This window comes from Channa argus, chromosome 12 (genome assembly GCF_033026475.1).
Source record: "Channa argus isolate prfri chromosome 12, Channa argus male v1.0, whole genome shotgun sequence".
NCBI classification, from domain to species: domain Eukaryota; kingdom Metazoa; phylum Chordata; class Actinopteri; order Anabantiformes; family Channidae; genus Channa; species Channa argus.
The window spans coordinates 20,355,483-20,377,421 of NC_090208.1; the positions used below are offsets into that span (position 1 = coordinate 20,355,483).

General features: G+C 38.6%; 2 protein-coding genes across 3 annotated transcripts in view; both read right to left on the reverse strand.

Annotated features, from left to right (window-relative positions):
• Positions 1 to 340: 340 nt before the first annotated feature.
• cnpy3 (canopy FGF signaling regulator 3) lies at positions 341 to 4,762 on the reverse strand. The gene is made up of 6 exons (XM_067525099.1): positions 4,520 to 4,762; positions 3,766 to 3,892; positions 2,789 to 2,885; positions 2,300 to 2,422; positions 2,045 to 2,162; positions 341 to 1,829 (listed from the first exon to the last, which is right to left on the reverse strand). Exons 1-6 carry the CDS (start codon positions 4,623 to 4,625, stop codon positions 1,531 to 1,533), a joined length of 870 nt encoding a protein of 289 aa, XP_067381200.1. The 5' UTR covers positions 4,626 to 4,762; the 3' UTR covers positions 341 to 1,530.
• Positions 4,763 to 9,291: 4,529 nt separating this feature from the next.
• The window catches only part of trpc5a (transient receptor potential cation channel, subfamily C, member 5a), a 136,024-nt gene continuing 123,376 nt past the window's right edge, over positions 9,292 to 21,939 (reverse strand). For both annotated transcript variants that reach the window (XM_067524847.1, XM_067524846.1), the window contains 2 exons: positions 19,193 to 19,282; positions 9,292 to 16,650 (listed from right to left, as the gene is read on the reverse strand). In XM_067524847.1, the coding sequence (XP_067380948.1) occupies positions 15,625 to 16,650; positions 19,193 to 19,282 (1,116 nt within the window). In that variant the 3' untranslated portion in view covers positions 9,292 to 15,624. The remainder of the gene's footprint in view (positions 16,651 to 19,192; positions 19,283 to 21,939) is intronic.

A 21,939-nucleotide genomic window follows, 5' to 3' on the forward strand; every position in this document is an offset into this window, starting at 1 on the left:
AAATGACACTGATAATTCCAATAACACAGTTTTTTTTTCCCCTGGTGATGTCAAGCAAAAATTATTTACAGCTTATTGTGTGGTTACACACACACAAACACGCACACACAAAAACTCACCATCCAGAGGTCAAGTTGAATATCAGTCCATACAGATGCCAAGTGGAGGCAAACGATGATTAAAAGGTTTGAGATCAAAATGTGCACACAAACACACATTTTGTGCCATTTGTCCAAGTACCTGTTGAGTAAACATTTACCACTGTTCTCAGCTGTTGGAGAGGAACTGTACAAATAAAATTTCATGAAAACAGTAATGCAATGAACAGGAAATATGCAGATGTCTTTTGCGACACATTTACAGTTTTCAACCTGTTTATTGATGTACTGATGCGTCTGCTCATGGTTTCAAAAAGCATCTCCATTAAAACACAGCCACCATCGTATTTAACATAAAAATAAAAACACACACACACACACACTTCAAAAAGGCAAAAACATACACACAAACCTTCACTTTTCAGCTTGGGAGTGCAACCCACATGTATGCACCCTAAAACAGCAGTTGTTGTAAACTACACAAACAAAAAAATTCTTGAATGGGGAATTGTAATTATTATTAAACTAAGTACCTCATTTTGGAAAGTTAACCGAAACTGGATTTCTGAGCAAAGCAATTTGAGGATGGTCAGTTTCCTTCTACTGATAAAAACACAGAGGGAAGAAAAATTAATTCTCTATTAGATTCAACAAAGTACCACTTTTGTTTTTTTACACAGATACAAGAGTCTTGTCCATGAACTAACAGGTCAGTCTTTGTAGGGAACACAATTTAAGCATTTTCCAGGGTCACACTATGAAATGTTGATAAAGAGTCACTGCTTTCATTTGGAATCAGAGTTTCTCTAAATAAACAGCAGACGAACGCGAACACCCACAGCACTGGCAGGTAGCATAGTCTAACTGATGACGGCTCTTCAATGTTCCACTGAAACATCTACTGGCAATCACACAATGATTAAACAAAACACGACAATGTTGTAGAAGCAAAGCCACACACTGAGAGGCTGGACAGAACAAGTCTGGCGTGTTTGCTTCATCCTGACTTTGTTGATTTCTTTTCTATTCATTGATTACCTGTCAAACAATCAAGGGTTGTTTATCCATTTTTAAGTGGGCCGACAGATTGATTTCAAGAAAAGTTCTGCACATCTGTCTACAGCCTGTCTGAATATTCACGACTGCTTTAATGAACATTTTAGCCACAGTCTGTGAAAATGCCAGAAATGAAACCATAATGACCTCATAGTTAAGGGAATCTGGTACAATTCTTGTGGATGCAGGAGATTTCTCACATACCAAGAAATGGTATGAGATGTCTGAGACGATCCAAAATTTAAATAAAGAAGTTAAAATTGTGTCGAACAGTACACACAACTTTTCATCTCATTGTCAGCCAAAGATGTTTCCAGAAACTGCTTTTACTAAGAGTTTTGTTCTGTTGGGCAAAGTTGATCCAGGTCAGAGCTGATCACAACTCCGTCTTCTGACCAGACAGAGGAACCTTCGCCTGGAACTCCTCGTCAGAGGTCACTCCTCCATCCACCTTCTCCACTGGAGCTTTGCTCTTTTTTTTCTTCTTTACCTTCTTCTCTTTCTTCTTGTTTGTCTTCTCTGGGTCGGAGCTGCCATCTCCACCCTCTCCACCTTCCTCACCCTTGCCCTTTCCCTTTTTCCCTCCCTTCTTCTTTTTCTTCTTCTTCTTTTTGTCCTCTGCAATGGCTGCATGGTCTCCTTTCTTCTTTGTGCTCCACTCTTCTTTAAGGCAGGCTTTAGGAGACAAAAAAAGAACAGAATGGGCGAAGGAACGATTAATGCAGAAACAGGAAGCAGGAAGGAAAACGGGGGAAAAAAGGCAAGAAAAAGGGTAAAGAAAAGGCTGAATTAGATAAGAGATAACAAAAAAATGATATGATTAATGAGGAAATGAAAGGGTAAAGTAGTAAAACCAGGAAAAAGAAAAGATCTGTGTATATGTGTGTTACCTGTGTCCTGCCCTTTGAGGACATGTTTCTCACACAGATAGGTGGTCAGATCTTCCTGTTGGTCACCTTTGTACCACTCCTCAATTACTTCCTCATACTTCTCCACCAGCACATCACACTAAAACACACACAGCATAAAGTATAAATGAGGATTCTATTTTTGATGAAAACAGCCAATTTAAAGAAAACAGCCCCAGAAAAAAATACTTTGGATTTTGAAGATGAGTTAAATTCAGACAAGAAATGTGAAAATACCTGTTTTTTGAGGTCAGCCACCTCTGCTGAAGTCTCGTTCCACAGCTCAAATGGTATGTCCATCACCACATTCACCCCTTTATTCACCAAACCATGGAGGGTGTTGAAGGTCTCGGACATGCCCTGCAAGCAGACAGGGAGATGGTAGGGCTGTCAGAAAGCACTCAAACTGCAGCCAAAAACTTCAACAGATTTAAATTCTAAACACATCTTAAGTTGGCCGGAAAAAAGTGCTTTAAGAGCTGGGAGGGGGGGTTAAGCCAGAAAATGTTGGTTCTGAAGGTGTGAGATTGAACAGATTTTACACCTTCTGATCTAAACATGGACACTTTATCCAACTTTTGATTTTGGGATCATGCAGGAAATAGGTGTCCTCACATGTTCATTAAAACAGTTTTACACATTCATAAATCAAATCGTTTTGGGAATCAAATTGCAGCAGGACAGTGTGTTATGAAACAAACTTCAAACACACGCTTACACACTGACCTTGGCAAACCGGTTGCTGCCAGATCTTTCCTTGTGCAGATTGTATTCCAACAGCCTCTTACACACATTTTCTACAACCTCGATGAATCTAAGGTCTCTGTGGAAAGACAGATGAAATGCAGAATATTTGTAGGTTTTCAGATTAAAGATTTTAATTTGGTTCCTATGGTTCTATGGAACATGCACATGAATAGGAATAATATTATAACTTCCCCTACTTTTAAAATATTTAAATAAGTCCGTGCTACTAGCTGAATAACTTCTCCCCAAACAAGAAACATATGTAGCAAGTTTTAAATCATCGAAGCAAATTTTAATTTGAGACTTGTTTTGGTATTGGAATTCTAATATCGGATCACATTCAGTCATGTGCGTGTATGTTGAGATGATTTTTTTTTTTAGATGATTTTTTCTGAGGGTAAAGTTTCCAGCAGAGTAATACTATCAAAAAGCTGTGTCTTCACAGTATATAATGTACTTATTCGTTTACACTGCATAATTAGAAGTGACTGTGCACAAATTTTGCCTTTAAAGCTGCTGGGAAATTAATAAACTGTCCCTGTTAAGAGTATTTAACTGTCTTCAGTACAGCACATTTGAGTGATGTTATATAACATCTGTAGTGACTTCACATGCATCAACTTTACCAAAAAGGAGACTTTAAGACTCAAACACAACCTAGACATTCTCACAAGATGAGCTATGTTTTCACACAACCAACACAGTTCAACAGCTTCCCTGTTCTATAATAAGATCCCCCACAGGAACTGAACTTGACCAAGTTCCTGTCCCCTGTGTTTGTGTGTGTGTGTGTGTGTGTGTGTGTGTGTGTGTGTGTGTGTGTGTGTGTGTGTGTGTGTAAGAGAGAGAGAGAGAGAGAACTATCTAGAATCAGAAAGGCTAAACGTTTAATTTCTGCCATGAAACTACCCCAGACAGTTTACTGTATTGTTACAACCTCACACGCTTAAACTTACGACTTGACATATTTGATTGGCGGTGCCCCTTTGCTGTCTATAAAGCGATAATTCATGTCGATGACTTCTTTGGTCTTCGATGTTTCTTCAAACGCCAACTTCATCTCAATACTGACAAACTTACACACTAGAAAGACAGAAAGAGAAAGTTTGTTTACTTCAGATAATTCACTCAAGAATATCCTCCAAGTCTAACGCTAATCTTTAGTCTTTTTTACAGCCAAAATGACATCTGATAGTTACAACCACAGTTGGTTCAAGCACTGCAACTCACCTGTATTTGCATTATCTAACAATACATTTTTTAATGAATCAATAAAACGTAGACAAATTGGCAACCTGCTGACATGGTAAACAAATGTTTTGACTATAATAATCAATAACAAACCCAAAACATTAGTTTGGCGTATAGCAGCTAAGATTTGTTCTGTTAATTGTATATGTGATTAATCAACTAATCGTTTCAGGTTTATATGAAAAGCTTTAAACAGTTTCTTCCTTTTATAAATGTAATTTTAGAAAAATGAATCAATTAATAAATGGGAAGTGGGCTACAATCCTTTTCAAAATGAAACAACGACAAAGGTTTATGGAGGACACTTATGACATGCATAAATAATTGCGAACGTAAACAGGGGTTGTAGTCAAACTAACTAATCAGACCAACGCAGACATGAAATTAAATATCGATTTCTCCGTTTCCATGTTGTGGAGGGAGGCCCAGTCGTTCAAACCAGTCGCTAATGATTGTTACCTTCACATTTGTTGGGAAGATGAACCCAGTCATCGTCCCCTCCAGTCTTTGCTGCTCCGACCGACGAAGTTAATAACAAAAACGACAGATATACCGCTAAGAGCATATCGCATGCTCTGTCTGACCCTTTGTCTAATGAAAGTTGTCAATTTGCACGTTGCTAACCCTACAACAGACCGTTATCTCTCCGTTGTCACATCCGTCTGTAGCGCATTACAGCTACAACAGTTCCAACTGCTCACTTCCGCTTTGGACGCAAGGCACGCCGCGTTCCGAGCCAACCAGAGAGGTAGAAGTGGCAGCGACTGGACCAATGGTCATAGGAGGAGGGCCAAAGAGACTGATAACTATAAGAGGTGTCACTCTGAGCTTTTATTTGATCTAATCTGGAACCGGATTTCTTTTTCATTTTATCCTCAAATTAAAATTAGAAAATATTCTAGAACAATAAAAATTCTAAATGGAATTGTACAGCAATTTGAACGATGAGGCTTGTGATAATGTATGTGTTCTTAATGGAAGAAGAAGTTTGAATTCAACTGAAACACATTTACTGTAAATGTGAATAATGAATTCAAGCTGCTATCGTCAGTGATGTCCCAAATAAATTCACAAATTATTTTTTCAAAATAAAACAAAAATATGATCGCACTATACATTTACATCCATAGGAATTTGTTTTAGGCTCTTCCGGAAGATAATCTTTCAACACTGTATTGGTTAGGCATGTCAGTGTTCCTAATACATTAATGCAGACTTGTGCAGATCCAGCATTTGTGTTTTATTTTCACGTCATTTATTAGTTTATCAGAGACCTCGCAGTTAACACCAGTTTGATGTAAATGTACTAGATTCCCTTGAAACAGTCTGCATTGTTTCGCTAAGAACAAACCACAACATGGCCAAGTTCTATAATATATTGACAAGTGAATCCTCTTTTCTATTGAGCATCTTTGGAGTAATTTAGGAACCTGTAGTCTTGCAGTTTTAATTTCATCCAACAGAGGGAGTGATGCACACACAGAAGACATGTAGGTAGTATGTAGGTTATGCAACATTAAGTAGAAAAATGCAACCAAATTTATCTGTCTATCGGTCTATCTATGTTTTATAGGTTTAACTGACACACAGTAATGTCTTCTTTGTGAGTACCAGGAACTAGAAATTCTCTGCCCATCCTTTTCCATTTTTTTCCTCCCATGCTTAAGCTGGCACAGTGGTGCAGTGGTAAGCTTTGCTACCTCACCGCTAGAAGGTGCCGACTGAGGCCTTTCTGTGTGGAGTTTGCATGTTCTCCCTGTGTTTGCTTGGGTTTCCTTCGGGTAATCCAGTTTTCTCCTCCAGTTCAAAGACATGCACGTTAGGTTGACGAGTCTAAATTCCCTGTAGGTGTGAATGTGATTGTAAATGGTTGTCTGTCTGTGTATGTCCTTCTATGTTGGCCCTGACATACAGTAGACTGGGGACCTGTCCAGGGTGTACCGTCCCTCTTGCCCAATGACAGAGATAGTCTCCAGCCCTGTGACACTAAATAGGATAAACAGGTACTTATAACAGATGGAAGATTAGTATTTATTAATGATCATTGTATAAAATGAAAAATGTCTGTTTTTGTATCTTATAATGGGTCAGTTGATTCTGAATTATCTCTTAGAAAATAAAGATTGATTATTAGTTTTATTTTCATCATCAGTTTATAATTTTCATCACAGTTCATCTTTAACAATGTATGTGAAATCTGTTTGCAGATGGTTGTCTGAGCTAAACAGACTCTAGTCCAGTCTTTTGACTCTCTGTTATGATTTACTTAAGTAATCAGGTTACTCAGGGAGACCAGTTTATAACAGTAATTGGGGAATAGTATAACATACAAAATACTGGTTACTGTAAATCCACTTCAGCAGTAGGTCAGTAACAAGATTTCTCACTCAGGCCCAACATTATTTTGAAAGCATCACCAGCTCCACTGTTATTTTATCCGTCTTAATTCTGTTGTCACACACATGCACACTTCTAAAAATCACTTCAATAACCTATCAGCCCACATCAATGGCCAAGAATTTTGTATTTTTAAAGAAAAATCTGGCTGGCAAATTTAGATCAATTTGCTAGCTTCAATAAAGAGAAGACTTGTCAACATAAATATAGAAGAAGTCAGTGTAGAGGAGAGAGCTTACTATAACCTACATACTCAAGCACATGAACTCTTTTAAACTTCTCAACCTGCCTGCAGGACTTTAACACAGTTTTTGTTACTTTACAGGAGTAAGTTACGTGTGTGGTCATTCTGGATGCTTCATTGTTTCTATGTGTGTGTGTGTGTGTGTGTGTGTGTGTGTGTGTGTGTGTGTGTGTGTGTGTGTGTGTGTTCGAGAGAGAGAGAGAGCATGAGGAAAAAGTGATGTGTTTCACAGTGAGATAAGAGTGTTTCTCAGTAGTTCAATAATAGTCCAGTTTTTCTGAGAGGTGCTTCAGTGTGCTGCTGCCTGCCAAAAGGACAGCCAGCTTCTCATTCCAAAGTACACGCACACACTCACACAGATCACTGTGTGTCTCATAGCAGAACTTGACACTGAGTTGGTGGAGGGGAGGTTGATGTAGAGAGAGAGAACGAGAGACAGAGAGAGAGATAAAAGCTGGTTTTTATACAGCAGTGCAGCCCACACAACGGGCAAGCGAGGGCTTTGTTAAAAAACTCTCATCTCTCTCTATCTCTCAGTCCTTTGCTCTCCTTTTCAGCTGTTCCTTGAATAAAGTAATAACACATTCAGATTATAGAACAGGTTGTTGAAAAGCTCTCTCGCTGTGAACCCATAGTATAAAAAACTGCATAAAAACTGCAGTTTTTAACAGTTTAAACCAATATGCACTTAAATTTATGTGTACACGAACAGTAAAGCGAAACAGTGACACCACCATGATCACTAAAAGCAACCATATAACAGAAAGAATGAAAGCAAAACAAAAAACAAAACCTTGTTTTGAAATCTGTGTGTTCCTCTTCTCTGGCTGGTTGTCCTCAGACCAAAAAAGTTTGCAGCTGTTAAATTATGGACTAAATTTTGTCTGTCATTTCAATGATATACAAGTCTTGGTTTTTGTCAGAGTGAACATGTACAAGGCGACACTGAGAGCTCAGTGCACTTGTGCATTTGGCTGGGACATACTTCCAAGCATACTAGCTACAGCTACTAGTACATTTGTGTCCTCTGTCCACTGAAATTCAATACCGTGATATTACTGAGGTCATTGTGTGGGAGTATTTTTACCGGAAACTGATGAAAGATTATGTTCACTAATGTTCATTTCCATCCACTGCTGGTTTTGCAATTTTCAGTTGCATTAAGTTTAATGTTCTGTGGGGTAAATTCTCCAGCCAGATGCCAGTAAACCACTGAGGAAGAAGATGATGTATTAACACGATAAAGAGCATCGACTTCAAACAGGAAATAGAAATGTGGCTTTTATATGTACATGTTTGTTATGTATTGACTTGAATGTTAAACTCAGCCCTTGTTTCCATTACATTGGTAATCAAAGATTTTTCACATACGTCCCAATTTCTTGGCCAGTTCTACTTGAGTTGCATTTAGTTTTCAGTGATACACAAACTTCTTTTCCTCAGTCGAATGTTCAAATCTTTTCGGAACTCAGGAGGTTTATGTTCAAATTCATCATACACAAAACTAACGGACTGAGGTGACTTGTGGCCCAAACGTTAAGGCACAGCCCACAGTGTAGTGTCCCATTCTGCTGTTTTTACAATGTGTTCAGCTCACTTGCATCTTGCAAAACCAATGTTAAATTCTTTCAAACAATGAGATAAAACACTGTTTTCTAAAAAGGAATTGTATGTTGCAGGATTTTCATTACTCTGAACTAAGGGGACCTTAGTATGGCACCAAAAAAACCATGTGGCTATTCACGTGTTTGGTCATATACAGAAGTGTTACAGTAATAAATACAACATCAAATACATCGATAAAATTTGTTTCACTGCACAGTACAATTAATTGCATTTGAACTCATTTACATGGAGCTTTCCCTGATTTGGCATTAGACACCAGATCATCAGTTTCATGTTTAAACAGTTTACTACATCTCACGGCATTTGCTTTGTCAGTGGAGACCGTCAGGAACCTACAGTAATAACACCCCGATAGATTTCAATGAAATCTCAGAGGGAGTCCTCAAATCAAAATGCATCTAAAAAAAAAAAACAGAAACAGCAGAGCTGGAACAGAGAAAACACGTGTCTCTGTTAAATGTAATACTTTGTGATGAGGATTTAAATTCTTATTAACTTGCAGCAGGTGTTTGGGTCTTGATCAGACAAGTGGGAGTTTAGTAGGATGATTCGAAAATCCTGGATGCAGTGGAGGATGCTGCTACAGGCAACAAATCCTCTGGTGAAAGTGAACAAAGGTTTTCTTTTAAAAAACAAATCACCTGAAAAAGCAGAAATGTGTTTCTCAAAAACAGTTTGATGTTTGAGTAGCTCAGTTTCACCTCTCTACTGTCAGATGTGTCTTGTTTTGATTAGAAAATCTGTGTTAGTTCTGGTCAAAAATCAAGAGGGATTGGATGAAAGGTGTAGTCGTTTATAGCTGCTGCAATCAAATACCGGCTGTGACCTTTAGACAATATGAAAAGTGATGTTAACTTCTTGGTCCTTTCAGCACCAGAGATAAAAGGAGATCCAGCACAGTAAATTCACACGACCTTTAACTGTACTAAAGACAGGAAATGAAATAAAGAGACCAACAACAGGCCCTGTTTTCTAAGGATGCCTTTATTAAAGAGTCAACAACGTGCGCTAGCCGTCTGCTTCTAGAAAAATAACACAGTCATACATTCATCCAAGTGGAAATCCAAAAAAATAAAGAAAAACAAGGACAGGTTATTTTTAAAGCTTAAATCCCTTTAGAAGGTGAGAGGGGAACCTGAAAGATGCCATGTATGTGTATTGTGTATGTGTTTGTCACTGTCAGTTCATGTGATGAGCAGCTGAACCAAATGATTTTAGCCCTTGTCTTTAAGGAGCAGTAATTTGATTTTTACTATCTCTTAGCAACAGAAAGACCAAGACATCTGTGATATTTGAGTATTTGATTATTGATTGATATGAACGAATGAATCATTATTGCACCGGCTGTTGATGGCTGTGGGTTTTTCTACAGACATATTCCCTAGAAGACGTCTGTAGAATAGCTTTGATTGATTGATTTTTGTTTCTGTGCTGTTTTGTTTTATGCTTCCTTGCTGTAGGTCTCCGTGGCTGGAGTCAACTATAGACTGATGTCTGTGGTGCAGCTGCCATTCTCATCAGCCTTGAGAGTTTATTTAGAAAAAGAAAATATGCTATGGTGTACGAAAAGTGCAGAAGCTTTAAACAAAGTAAAGCAAAAAAAGCTCTATGATTAAGTGTAATTTTAACAAGCTATCAGGGACGTAGGAATAGGTTAGAAATAGTTTGACATAGTTACTTTAACTACACAAATCTGGCTAATTTGACAAAACGGTCACATCTTGGCTTTAAATTCAGTCAAACATTACTTTAAATTCATTTTTGGATTTATGGGAGAGGCATTTAGAGTTGTATTATTACTTCTCAACGAAACACTGTCTGTTAATAATGTGCAGAACACTTATGCTGTATACTTTAGTGGGTACATTATGCCAGCGTATGTGTGTGTATCACAGCAGGTGATCTGCTGGGGCCTGGTTCTGGTGCACGTAGACACACATCTGCATTTCTAAGATCTATACTGGTAGACAAGGCTGTTGTCCCAAGTTGTCTTTGAGGCAGAGTGAAGCCAAATGAGACTGTTGATGCTGTTTGTGCATGTGATTCACATTACAGAGATCACACAGGGCTATTAAAGTCGACTGGAGGCTACAGTTCCCTTAAACAACTTACTGTCAAACCTGCAGCTGGGCAGTGGTCGTGTGTCTGTGTGTGTGTGAATAATGCATGAAAGTAACCTTGTGCCTTTGTCCTTTTCACTTCTGCCTGTGTGTGTGTGTGTGAATGCTGTCTGATCTGTTCCTTTAGAAGACTTTCAGTTTGTTTGTCTACTACTACTACACACTGTTTCAATGGCAGTCAACCTACTAACACACACATTGCATCATATACATCTCATCTAAAGTATTATCTATCAATCAAGGGCTCAACAGATTAATTATGGATTCTGGCTGGATCAATAATCCCTGTAGCAGGTTAAAAAAGCCCACAGGAGGATCGGAAAGACATTACCAATATTGATCTCTTAAATTGATTATCAGTCACTTGTGTGTTTGTGCTGTCTAACAGTGTGTGTGGCCCTACAAGTGTCACGTTATTACCGTGTGTGTGTGCATGTGTTTGTTTGGTGTTAATAACAGACACGGTTTGCTAAGCTGACAGCTGGTGACAGCAATTGGGATGGCAGAGACTGTATCCATCAATGTACCCTTTAAATTGATCAATATTCCTCTATCTGCATCCCTACTCTAACTATGACATATTTCAAAATAAAGCTCTCTTATATGTGGAATACTTAAGTTTAAACTTTGGGTGGAAGTATCCTTTAAAATCTTTGTTCCTGGCAACTGATGAAGGAGGACTTATTACTAAAGCCTCTGGTGTGGTGCACGTGTGGCACAGTGCAGCCCTTATCATGGGGCAGTGACACACAGGGCAGTTGCCATGGTTATCAAATGATTTAGACTCAACTCCCCTCTGGTTTAAAGTGGACATTTGAACAATGAAATGGACACTGAAGTACAGCAGCATTGTTTTAATATGCTTTTCAACCAAGAGAGGATCAAAGTGAATGCTACGATATCATAAATTTTTTTTAATTATGAGTTTTCAACATCACACTGAATCGTTTACATTAGACTTTGTTCTATATTCTATTAGGAAAAGCTAAAAATTCAATATGCTTGTTATAATTTTTTACACTTAAACATTTTTGGTGACAGAGGTGGAGATTACTATAACACAGGGCTTTTTAACCGATTGTGACCCATGGACCATCAGTGTGATTGGAAACAACCTGAGGAGCTCTGTGGAAGGTGGGAGCAAAGGGGTTGAGATTAGTTTTTTCATACCTGAAAATTGCAATGTTTTCATTTGCAAAATAAAGAAGTCACTTGTTTTAGATGCTGCCCAACAAACGAATACAGTGTCTGTACAGCAGCGTACACATACGACGCCGAGATGCATTCCAGCATTAGCCAAACACAGGCATCAAAACTAGACAGAATAGGCACATTTTTAATCCTAAAAGTCACCATGGCTTTTCAGAATTGTATATATTTGGATGAATTCATAAATAATAATTACATGTTTTAAAAAATAAAATAAAAATCCTCCAGAGAAGAGAACTTAAAACATATGGCATAATTTAAAAAGATTTTGCTACAGAAAACTATGTGAAATTTAATCTGCAAAAAAGAAAAAGATCTCTGTGCACCCATTTGGAAATTGGGTATTATGTTGGCTTTGAAAATAAAATGTCCTTTGTATTATAAATTCAGGAGTAATCTGGAAAACAAAAAGAGATTACTTTAGTATGTAAAGTGCATACATTTGAAAAATTCTTTTTGAGAAGGACAAGTTTGTATTTAGAGCATTTAGATGATGCTTAGTCTGTAAGACAAAGTGTCTTGTATCGATAATTTGACTATGTATCTATTTACTTGGTATATCTATATTATTATTATTATTGGATAATTCACTGGAAGCTGTTTCTGTTTTGTTGGGCAGGTAATCCCATATTCACTCATTCATTCCACAGGGAAACTGAGGTAGTAATAAATGCATGGTCAGACACTACCTGCAATGGGTTTACAGACCACCAGGGGGCCACAGACCCCTGGTTAAAAACCCCTACTTAAGCAGAACACCTAGTTTTGCAGTTATACAATGTACATTAACTTTTAATAAATGCCGTGTTTAAGTATTTATTGACAAAAAATATATATAAATTGTCTTGAGGGGACCCCGTACGGATGTTGGTGCTTAAACAAATCATTGGTTATAAAGTTAAATACGTAGTTTTACATTTATACAGTACATAAACACCTGGTATATGTGTGTCTACAAATGTTTTTATATTGCAGGATTTTGCTCATTGTTTTTTGGCAGAACGTTTCCATCTGCACTCTGTTCTTTATTCAACTTCCCTGTCAGACTCGATCAGTTTCTTGAAGCAGCACTTTGTTCCTTCTGGGCCTCTGCTGTCCTGCACATTTATAAATTTGGTTTTAAAATGTGAAGATAACATTAAGATTTTAATTCCTTCACATACAATTCATCAGTGATGCTGTTTACATGTGTTTTCTCTTTGAGAACCAGTTTTCTGAAAACGATAAACTCTCAAAACCCCATTTCGTCAGACTGAGCGAACTGATCGAATCATTGATTTAGTAAAATCATGCAGCCTTTCACAGGATCATAAGATCATTCAAATTATATTTTTAATGTTTTTTTTTTTTTTTTTTTACAAACATAACAGATGCAGTTAAGAATTAATGAATTTTCTTTCTTGTTAAATGTTTTGGGGATTAATTTCCTGATCCAGTTTGAGTTTATGTCATCATGGCGAAGGCTGTAATCCCACTGAGAATCGTGGATTTTGTTACTAACTGGGGACAGAACAACCAGCAGAAAACACAGAGACAAATGATCACATGAAATCATTTTTTTAGGGATGTGTAAGCAAATTGCTGTCTGTTCACTCACCCAGCAAACACCGAGCAACTTTGGATTTTGACTTTATGATTCATGTTTCCTTCATTTGACAAAGACACTGTCCAGTGTGTGCTCTACATGTTTGGATTAATGCTGTTAATTCCTAGTCTGTAAGCATAAGGTAAAGTTGTCGTATTTATTTTTACACATTTACCTTTATTTCTAGTGGGATGTAAAATAAAAATGGTTTTACATACAAAACGGTGTCATAAATAGTGTCATCACCAGCCATAGCATCCCTGCTGCTTGCGAGTGCCAGGGTACCCAGCAGCGTCTGAGTCCGCAGCGCAGGACTTTCTGCATCTGGACGTGACATTATGATTACATGATGTTGAGCGACTAATCAGGTCTCCATGGATACACTGTGACATTTTGGTACGTTGATTCATTGAAGGGTTGAGGCTGTCTGCCACCGTTGCTGCCAAGTGAGGTCACAGTGTTGGCTGGAGGAGTGAGTGAGTGTTTCTGAGTGTCTGGGGGAGGTTTGAGTAGAAAGGTTAGGAGAAAGAAAGAAAATGGGCAAACAATCAACACAGAAATAAGGGATGTAATATAACAAGATGAGACCCTGGAGAACTCTGGAGAAATCTCAAGAGGCGAAATGTTTGGCCAGGAGCTACTCATCACACCAGCTGATATTTCAAGTGTGCATTTGTGTATGTGTGTATATGTGTGTGTGTGTGTGTGTTGCAGGTTTTTGATCAAACATGCATAATTTCTCTACTTCACCGCTGACAGTCATACATTATCAAGAGTAAAATTCAACAGCCTCTGTTCATGCCAACCTTTTGAAGTGGCCACTGAGCAACTTCAAGCAAAAAAAAAAAAAATCATGATGAAATTCTTGTGAAAATTCCCTTTAAAGTTGATTTCCCCGATTAAAAGGCAAACTTGTCCCTATGTCTGTCTTCAGTTCTCCTCTCTTCTTCCTCTTCCATTGCATTGTTTTCACCTTTATCTGTCCCTGCCTCTCTCCTTCAGTTCATCTTTTTCAATACATCCATTCCATATCTCTCCTCCTTACAATAAATATCACCATATATATTTATTCATCAGGTTAAAGTGTACTTATTAGGGAAGAGCTGAACGAGAAGCCAGAATATTGTTGGCAACTCAAAAAGAAGCAAAGACAGTCTTTAGAAACCAGAATAGTCTTCATTATTATTACTTGAAGTCTCTTATTATTATTGTTATAATTATTACTAGTATATTTGTTATAAGGATAAAATAAAGTCCTTGGCCCTTGTTGATGCAGAGAGAGAGAGGGTGCAGGCTATTGACAGCAGAGCACTGGTTCCATGCTGTTCCCTTTTTTCCCAGTGATACGGTCAGAGTAAAATCCACTTGCAGAGCTAAAGGGGAGAGTAATCCTAGTGTCCTGATATATGTTTGCTCATTTCGAAGTAGCCACATTTCATTTTGAAATGGGACTCATTCCTTTCCGTCGGGCTAAGGTTTAAAAGTAGTTCCATTTGAATTCCAGCGGTTTGATTCCATTTTTATATCATTACAGATCTCGAGTTTGGTTAAAGGGAAAGACAGCATCCTGTGTCAAAAACCAAACAATATTTCCCTTCAAAAAAGTTGCTTTGGCTTCTTGTAATTCCATAATAATCTCCCAGAGGAAATATGAAAGGTTTATAATTTCCTTTTTAAATCTCCACCCTGTTTTTGGCATGTGTGGGAAATAGCAGATGTTTGTAAAGACAGTTTGCTGTAATAATGTAAATGTCATGAAAAGATGCTTGTTGACCTAGACATGAACATGAATATGATTTATTGTAGCTTAGGATGATTTACCCTGTTGACAAGCAGTAAAGATATCAGTAAACTGCTTATAATACAGGGTAAATGAATTCTCTTTGTGTTACAAATGCTGTAAGGGCTTAATAACTGTAAAGGCCTAAAGAAAAACTCTGAAAAGCTCAGGGAAATGAGCTTCTAGAGGGTGGATCCCAGTTTTTATAGTAAAATATTTATTTTTGGATTTTTGGTGAAAAGTAACATAAGTCAGCTTGAACTGACTCTGAAATTTCCTCCTTTGAATGTGTAGGAGATGAGCTGCTAGCTAAAGTCTGTGGACAATGATGTATCTGCACCATATTTCCTGGGAAATACCCAGGTCCTGTCAAACTGTCTATAAGAACACCTGCCATTTCAGGATTTCCTCTGTCCTTTCAGGTATTACCCTCAAACATCGCTGATCCATAGAATCCGCATTGTAGAACTTCACTGCAGTACCATGAATCCCTCTCTTTGAGTTTGAGAACAGATTCTTGTCCCCCCACCTCTCTCTCTGTCTTTCTCTGAATGTGTTTATCCATTTTGCAATCAAAGAAAAACAGTTTGGTAATGGTCTTTCCTATAGCTGCGTGGTGACAGAGTCCTCTATGACCTCACAGCTGTCCTCTATGATGTTGTCACATGGTCCCACCCAACCACCCATCACCATAACCCCTCCTCCGTCCACACTGCCCTCACCTGATCCACCTACACCTCCACCCTGGAAAACGTCCTCACTGGAGTCCAGGAGGCGTGAGCTGGACTCGGACATGTTGGAAGCACAGTGCAAGGATTGGCAGGGGCACGGGGGTGGGAGGGGCAGTGTGAGGAGTGAGTCCCGACCATTTGTTCTCCGTGGCGAGAACGAGGGATTATTGATGTCGACTGAGCGCCCTACTTCATTCAGGTGAGTCTCGCTTCTGGTTACGTCACTGAGTCCAAAGTCGGAGTGGCTGTGGCTCCCCAGGGGGCGGAGAAGCCCGTCAGAGATGGTATAGGAAGGAGGGGACTGGAGCGGAAGAGGCATAGGTGGGGATCTGCGTTTGGTGCGGGAGAACAGATAGGAGAGCCTTTTGAAAGAGTCCGTCTTTCCCCTTGGAGCTGAGAGGCGCTGCAGGCGATTCCTTGTGCGAGCGAGGGATGATGACAATGATGAAGAGAACGATGATGAAGGCGAGGGGAGAACAGTGGTGGAAGATGGAGAGATGACAGCTGTCTTAAGCCCATTGCTCTTTGGTTTCCCCTCCTCTTCCTCCTCCTCCTCCTCCTCCCCCCATACAAGGCTCCCCTTCCGTTCCCCCTCCTCCCCCTCTTCCCCCTTCTCTATCCTGGTCATTCCAGAAATCGAACGCACTAATGCAGAGACGCCAAGCGTTGGTGTGGCCCTGACATCATCCTCCAGTGGAGTCATAAAGGTCACGCCTTTGGACCTCTGATCCCCGACTCCACCACCACCGTCACCTGATTCGCTGTCATCCTCCGAGGCCATGGCACCTTCATCTTTCGTCGTCTCGCTAGAGGAGGAGAAGTTTCGCCGGGGAGGACGTCGGTTACCGAGAAGATCCAAGACCTCGTAACGGAAACTGGAGATGTCCTGTTTCAACTCCTGGAAAGAGACAGGGACATGACTGTTGTGAATTACCTGATAATATTTAAAACTCTGACCTATTTTGTTTCAGTAAAAACCTGGTGAGGACGTGAACGAATTTTATAGTGAAGATAAAACACACAAAAAAACAAAAACAAAAGAATGAAAAACTTAGAATTAGAACAAAAACTACATAAAAAGAAAAAAAAATGCATAAACACAGATTAACTCTAAAAGTCAAATTTCCCTTTGAAAATCTGAAGATTGAATCATGTCATCTGGACTTGTTCAGTTTGAATAAAGTGGCCAGGGAACAAGGGAATATATCCTCTGGAGTAAACCTTTGTTTCACCCTGTCCTGAATAAGCTCGTTAAGGTGGGAGGTGGAAACAGGGTGGTCTTAATTGTCCTTTGGATGGATGAAATGGGAACCATGAAAAATGAGAGACAGGTTGTGCCTGAGGCCTCCTCCTCTGTTGAGAGAAGGATTCTCCATGTGAATATAAATGGTTTCACATACTTCTCTCTAATACCATCTGTCTCCTCTGTCCAAAATGTGTACATTGCCCATTCAGGCCAGGGTGGAACAAAGTCCTACTCTAGAGGGTATAACTGGTTTCCCCAGCCACTTTATTCAGACTGAAGAAGCTGCTGGGATAAGTATTGAAAAGTTTCTAACCAAGTAAAAGAAGTCCAGTTGACATGATTCAAACTTCAGATAACCAAACCTGGATGACTGAGAATCTTCATCAACATATTGCTGCATCCCATAAATAATGTTTGCCCAGGAAATTTTAAACTACTCTTTCAACATAAATGCTGCAAACTTTATTCTAGACGAATGCGAGTGTCCTTTCACACAACGATGTAGCAAAATTACTGTTGTTGTCATTTCTTATTTAGAATTATAAACATCTCTCTAACCTTATAACTGATTACTAACTGATAGACTTAACATCTTGGCAACCACTCTGATGAAGGTGTAGCTGAAAATGTTTAGGGAATATACATTGGTGCCCCTGCAGCTGGCAACTGCACTGACTGTGGTTGACAGCATACGTGACCTTTGACTCCAGTTTGAAGACATTAAAAGTAGCTCAACTGCAGCTGAGATGCTTTCAGCTTCTCATTCAACACTGAAACTTGCATGAACATTATCATTGTGAACATGCAATCTGTTGCCAGTCTGTGAGGAGAGATGTATGTTTCTTCATTCCTTTATAGGAAAGCACGCATTAGGGGATGACGTTTAACAGAATGTGCTCCATGTTATTCTGATGCTCAGTGCTGAAATCTTCTGAGGATGAGAACGCTATTTTTATTTCAATCCAGTTCATGTGCAGCATGCAGCTACCCAGCAGCTTTAACAGAAAATTACCATAAATGCCTACATGAATATTTACTGTTTACCACACACACACACACACACACAGAAACTTCATTCCCTTATTATTATGATTGATTGATTATTATGATAATATATGATTATATAATCATTGCCAGTCCATCTTGTTCTTTTCACTTGCTATATGGAATCAAAACACTGAACAGAATGAAACACTGTGATTTACTTAAACATGCCAATGATAGTTACATCTTTTACACACACAAATCCTAGCTGTCGATTTGTAACTATAGCTTTAGTCTAAACACACACACATATACAAACACACAACCTAACAAGACTATGCTGTGAATATGATTCAGACCAATGTGCAACTGATGTTTTTTCTGCAATAAAAAGCCCAAAGGAACTTTTCCACTTCAAAGTCCAGGCTGCGCTCCTGAGGCATCTTGGGAAATAGACTCGGGAGCTAAAACAGCTCAGAATAATTTTTGGCTCTGAAGATTTAGAAAAAGCAAAGAAACGCTCCCCAAGAATTATTGAACGTGCACTGCTGTTGTTAATAAGGGCTGTAGATTAAAGGTAGAAATGGTGAGCAGAAGTGATTCAAAGTTGGCAGGTGCTAGTTATTAAAAATACTGGAGTCTTTTAATAAATCGTTCTAGTGATGAAAAGAACTTCCGACTTTGAGAGCAATTAAAGCTATACCATTCATCGCAGCATAAGCACAAACACTGAGCAGCAGCATTATAGTTGTTAACTAAAATGAAAACTGACAGAAATGAAAGATTTGAAAGATTTTTGTAAATTAAAATAACTTCCATACAGAAAATGAAAATCTAAAATGAAAACTATTAATGTTTGCAATCAAAAATTAAGTATAAAAAAACAATACACAATAAAGAATTGGCGTTGTGATTCTCTCTTTCTCTCTTTGTTACAATTAGTACAGTAAAAACTGATTGGTTACAAGAAAATTGATAGTCAGACCACATACAGACATTGCAGGAGGGGGCTCGAAGGATAATGTTGGGAATGTTTTACTTGGAGATTTGCATTCTCACAGACAACCCCTCCAGACAAAGTCAGGAGAATGTCAGAATTCCAGTGCATGTGTGAAAGGGGCCTATGTTAATGTTGATTTTGTTGAGAAACAAGTGAAATATTTTGTTTATTATTTATATTCACAGAGAGGTGTTCTTCCAGGTCACCCACCTTAAAATTTTCCTCTGTCAGTCCCTCGTCTGTCTTTGCACTGCGTATCATGGCCGCCACGTACCTCTTCACCAGGTTCCGGATCACTTCCTGTTCAGGGGGAGACATCCCTATGATTACTAAACATGTTGCTGAATTATCGTACCAATGTTTTGCAAATAAAGTCCTAAAGTTTTTTGTTTGTCTTTAAATGTAAATGTAAATATAAAAGCCAAAACTAACAAAAATGTTATTTATTGCTTATTTAATCCAAAGATCTTCTCTTTCACAGTTAGAGAGTTATTATCCCTTTGCTTGTTGAGGTTCACTGTTTAAAAATATTCAAACTGATTAATTTCCATGTTATTGTCTTATTAAGTAATCAGCCAATGAGACAGGTGACCCTTATTGATTTATAGACCAAAGAAAAATTCACCAGCATTTGGTGATCAGTGGGTGGTAATTTAAACCCTGACACACTTCTACGGCATACACACACATTTTAACACACTGCATCCTCCCACAGTCAACACCTGTGACTGCCAAACAGGACGGTCTGGCATGCTGTCACTCTCCGCCTCTGCCAACACACACCACACACTGTTAAAGGATAGATTCCTACAACAATCCTTAAAAACATGGATGGATATCAAAGCAAGAATCGGCACAGCCAAATACAAACTACTGCCGTTTCTCTGTTTATAGTCACTGCCAGTGCTGAGGTGTCGAAATACCAGAGCTCAGTCACAGTTGATTTGCTGTACAAATTTGCTGAAAAACTCCTCGTAAAAATAACTTTTGCCAAAACGTTCCTCCCATTAGTATCCCAAGTATAAAAGAGTTTAAAAAGGTATGCTTTTGGAGTTTAAGTTCAATTATTTATCAGTTATCTAACTAATACATAAGTTTATGTGTCTGCTGCTGGCAAAACCAGAATAAATAATAAATTGCTCCCATAATGCTCAAGGGCCCAGGTCATAAAAAATATCTTAACACTTCCTGAAGCAAGACAGTGGCTTCTTTGAAAGCTAAACACTGGCCACTAAAAGGCCTGATCCGGGATAAGCTAAAGAGGAATGTAAACAGCAGGTTTAACGAGTAAATTAAAAGGTAGGAGTCTCTGACCTCCACTGCCAGAAACATACTGTGCATCTTCGTGATCTCTTAATGTAAGCAGGAGGTTTGTTTACAGCATGAGTCTGCAGCTCATGAAAAATCCTGGTTCTGCTACAGTGATGCAAAAATGTACTTTAGGACACTGTGACATCCCAACACATTTTAGTAAACTGCGCAACACACTTCTTTGATTCTTTGAACAGGCACAATCTGGGAGAGACCAGGAGCCCAAGGCTAAACCAAACATTTACCTTTTACCCTTAGAATGAAGAAACATGTCACCCAGTAAAGAGAGGTGTCTCGAACACACATGCGAGACACCTCCGTAACATGGCTGGGATGCAATATGTCCAGTGTTTGTCAGTGAGATATAGTAAAGTTTTCACTAGTGTCTAGGATGTTTCACAGTTGTGCTTTGAATCAGATTAGCCTGTTACAGTGTCAATTTAACTGGATTAGGTTATGGAAACCATCTCCAGAGGTTTGGATTTAAACTGAAAAACTAAATGACTAAGACCAGATGTTCTTCTGATACGAATGTTTAAAGTTTATTAGCTTACAAAAATTCTGCTTCTAAAAGGAATGTACATGTCCATTCATAAATGTAATTTTGTCTTCCATTATAACAAGTTCTCCGCTCAGTGTGTAGTTTCTTTAGTTTGAGTTAAAATCACATCAAAAATGTTCAAAATGGACATTTAGACCAAGAGGCCTTTGACTTTGTTGCATAAAATGAATAAAAAATCACCAATTGTATGGGATTCCGACAAATTATTGCAAAGCAAGGAAACACACCTGAATGCAGAAAAAAGCAAATATTGAAATGCTGCAAGTTTAACAGCACACATCTGAAATTATATCTGAATCATGTCATCAGACTCACTCAAGTCTCAATCAAGATCATTCAAAATGTTCATTTTAGTCGGTTTTCCAACACTAGTTGACTCTGATGATGAGTTACCACACAGTAGCAACAATAAGCACATGCCCAAATCTGTGTGTATGGCTTTTTGTTGTCCACTGGAATAATTTGTGTTGAAATCTGTGCTACTTGCAGCTGCTTTCTGTATCTGATTGTGTTCCACTTTTCAGTGCAACTCAGTGCATGAGTCGTCAAGTAGCTCGAATGCGTTGTCTCGTGTCGCAGTGTGATGAACTTTTAGGTTCCCAGTAATAACCAGTATACTTTTATATCACAGAAGAACTCAGTGCAATTTACGTTTTTTTTCCCCCCTGTCCATTGTTTTGAGTACAGGCATCAAATTCAAACAACTTTTGAAACAGCATTTCTCCAGCTGAGGGAGGTTTAGATTTTTTTTAAAAACTACACAACATGCACTGATTATACCAAAGGTTTTCTCCTTCTACCATGTCTCTCCTGTAGTTTTCTACATCACTGCAGCAAGTTAATGATGATGAGGACGACGATGACGATGATGATGATGATGTCTTGAAGGAATAGTTTAACATTTTAGGAAATGTGCTCATCCACTCGCTTGGTTAGAGTCACGCAATAATTCCCATCTCAGAACTATCATACTTTCTATGTTATTAATTTGATTCATAAAAAAGTGTACAAACAGCAGGTTTAAAGAGGAGGTTATGTGGCACACAATGTTTCTTGCCCAGGTTCTGCAACTCCTGGAGGTTTT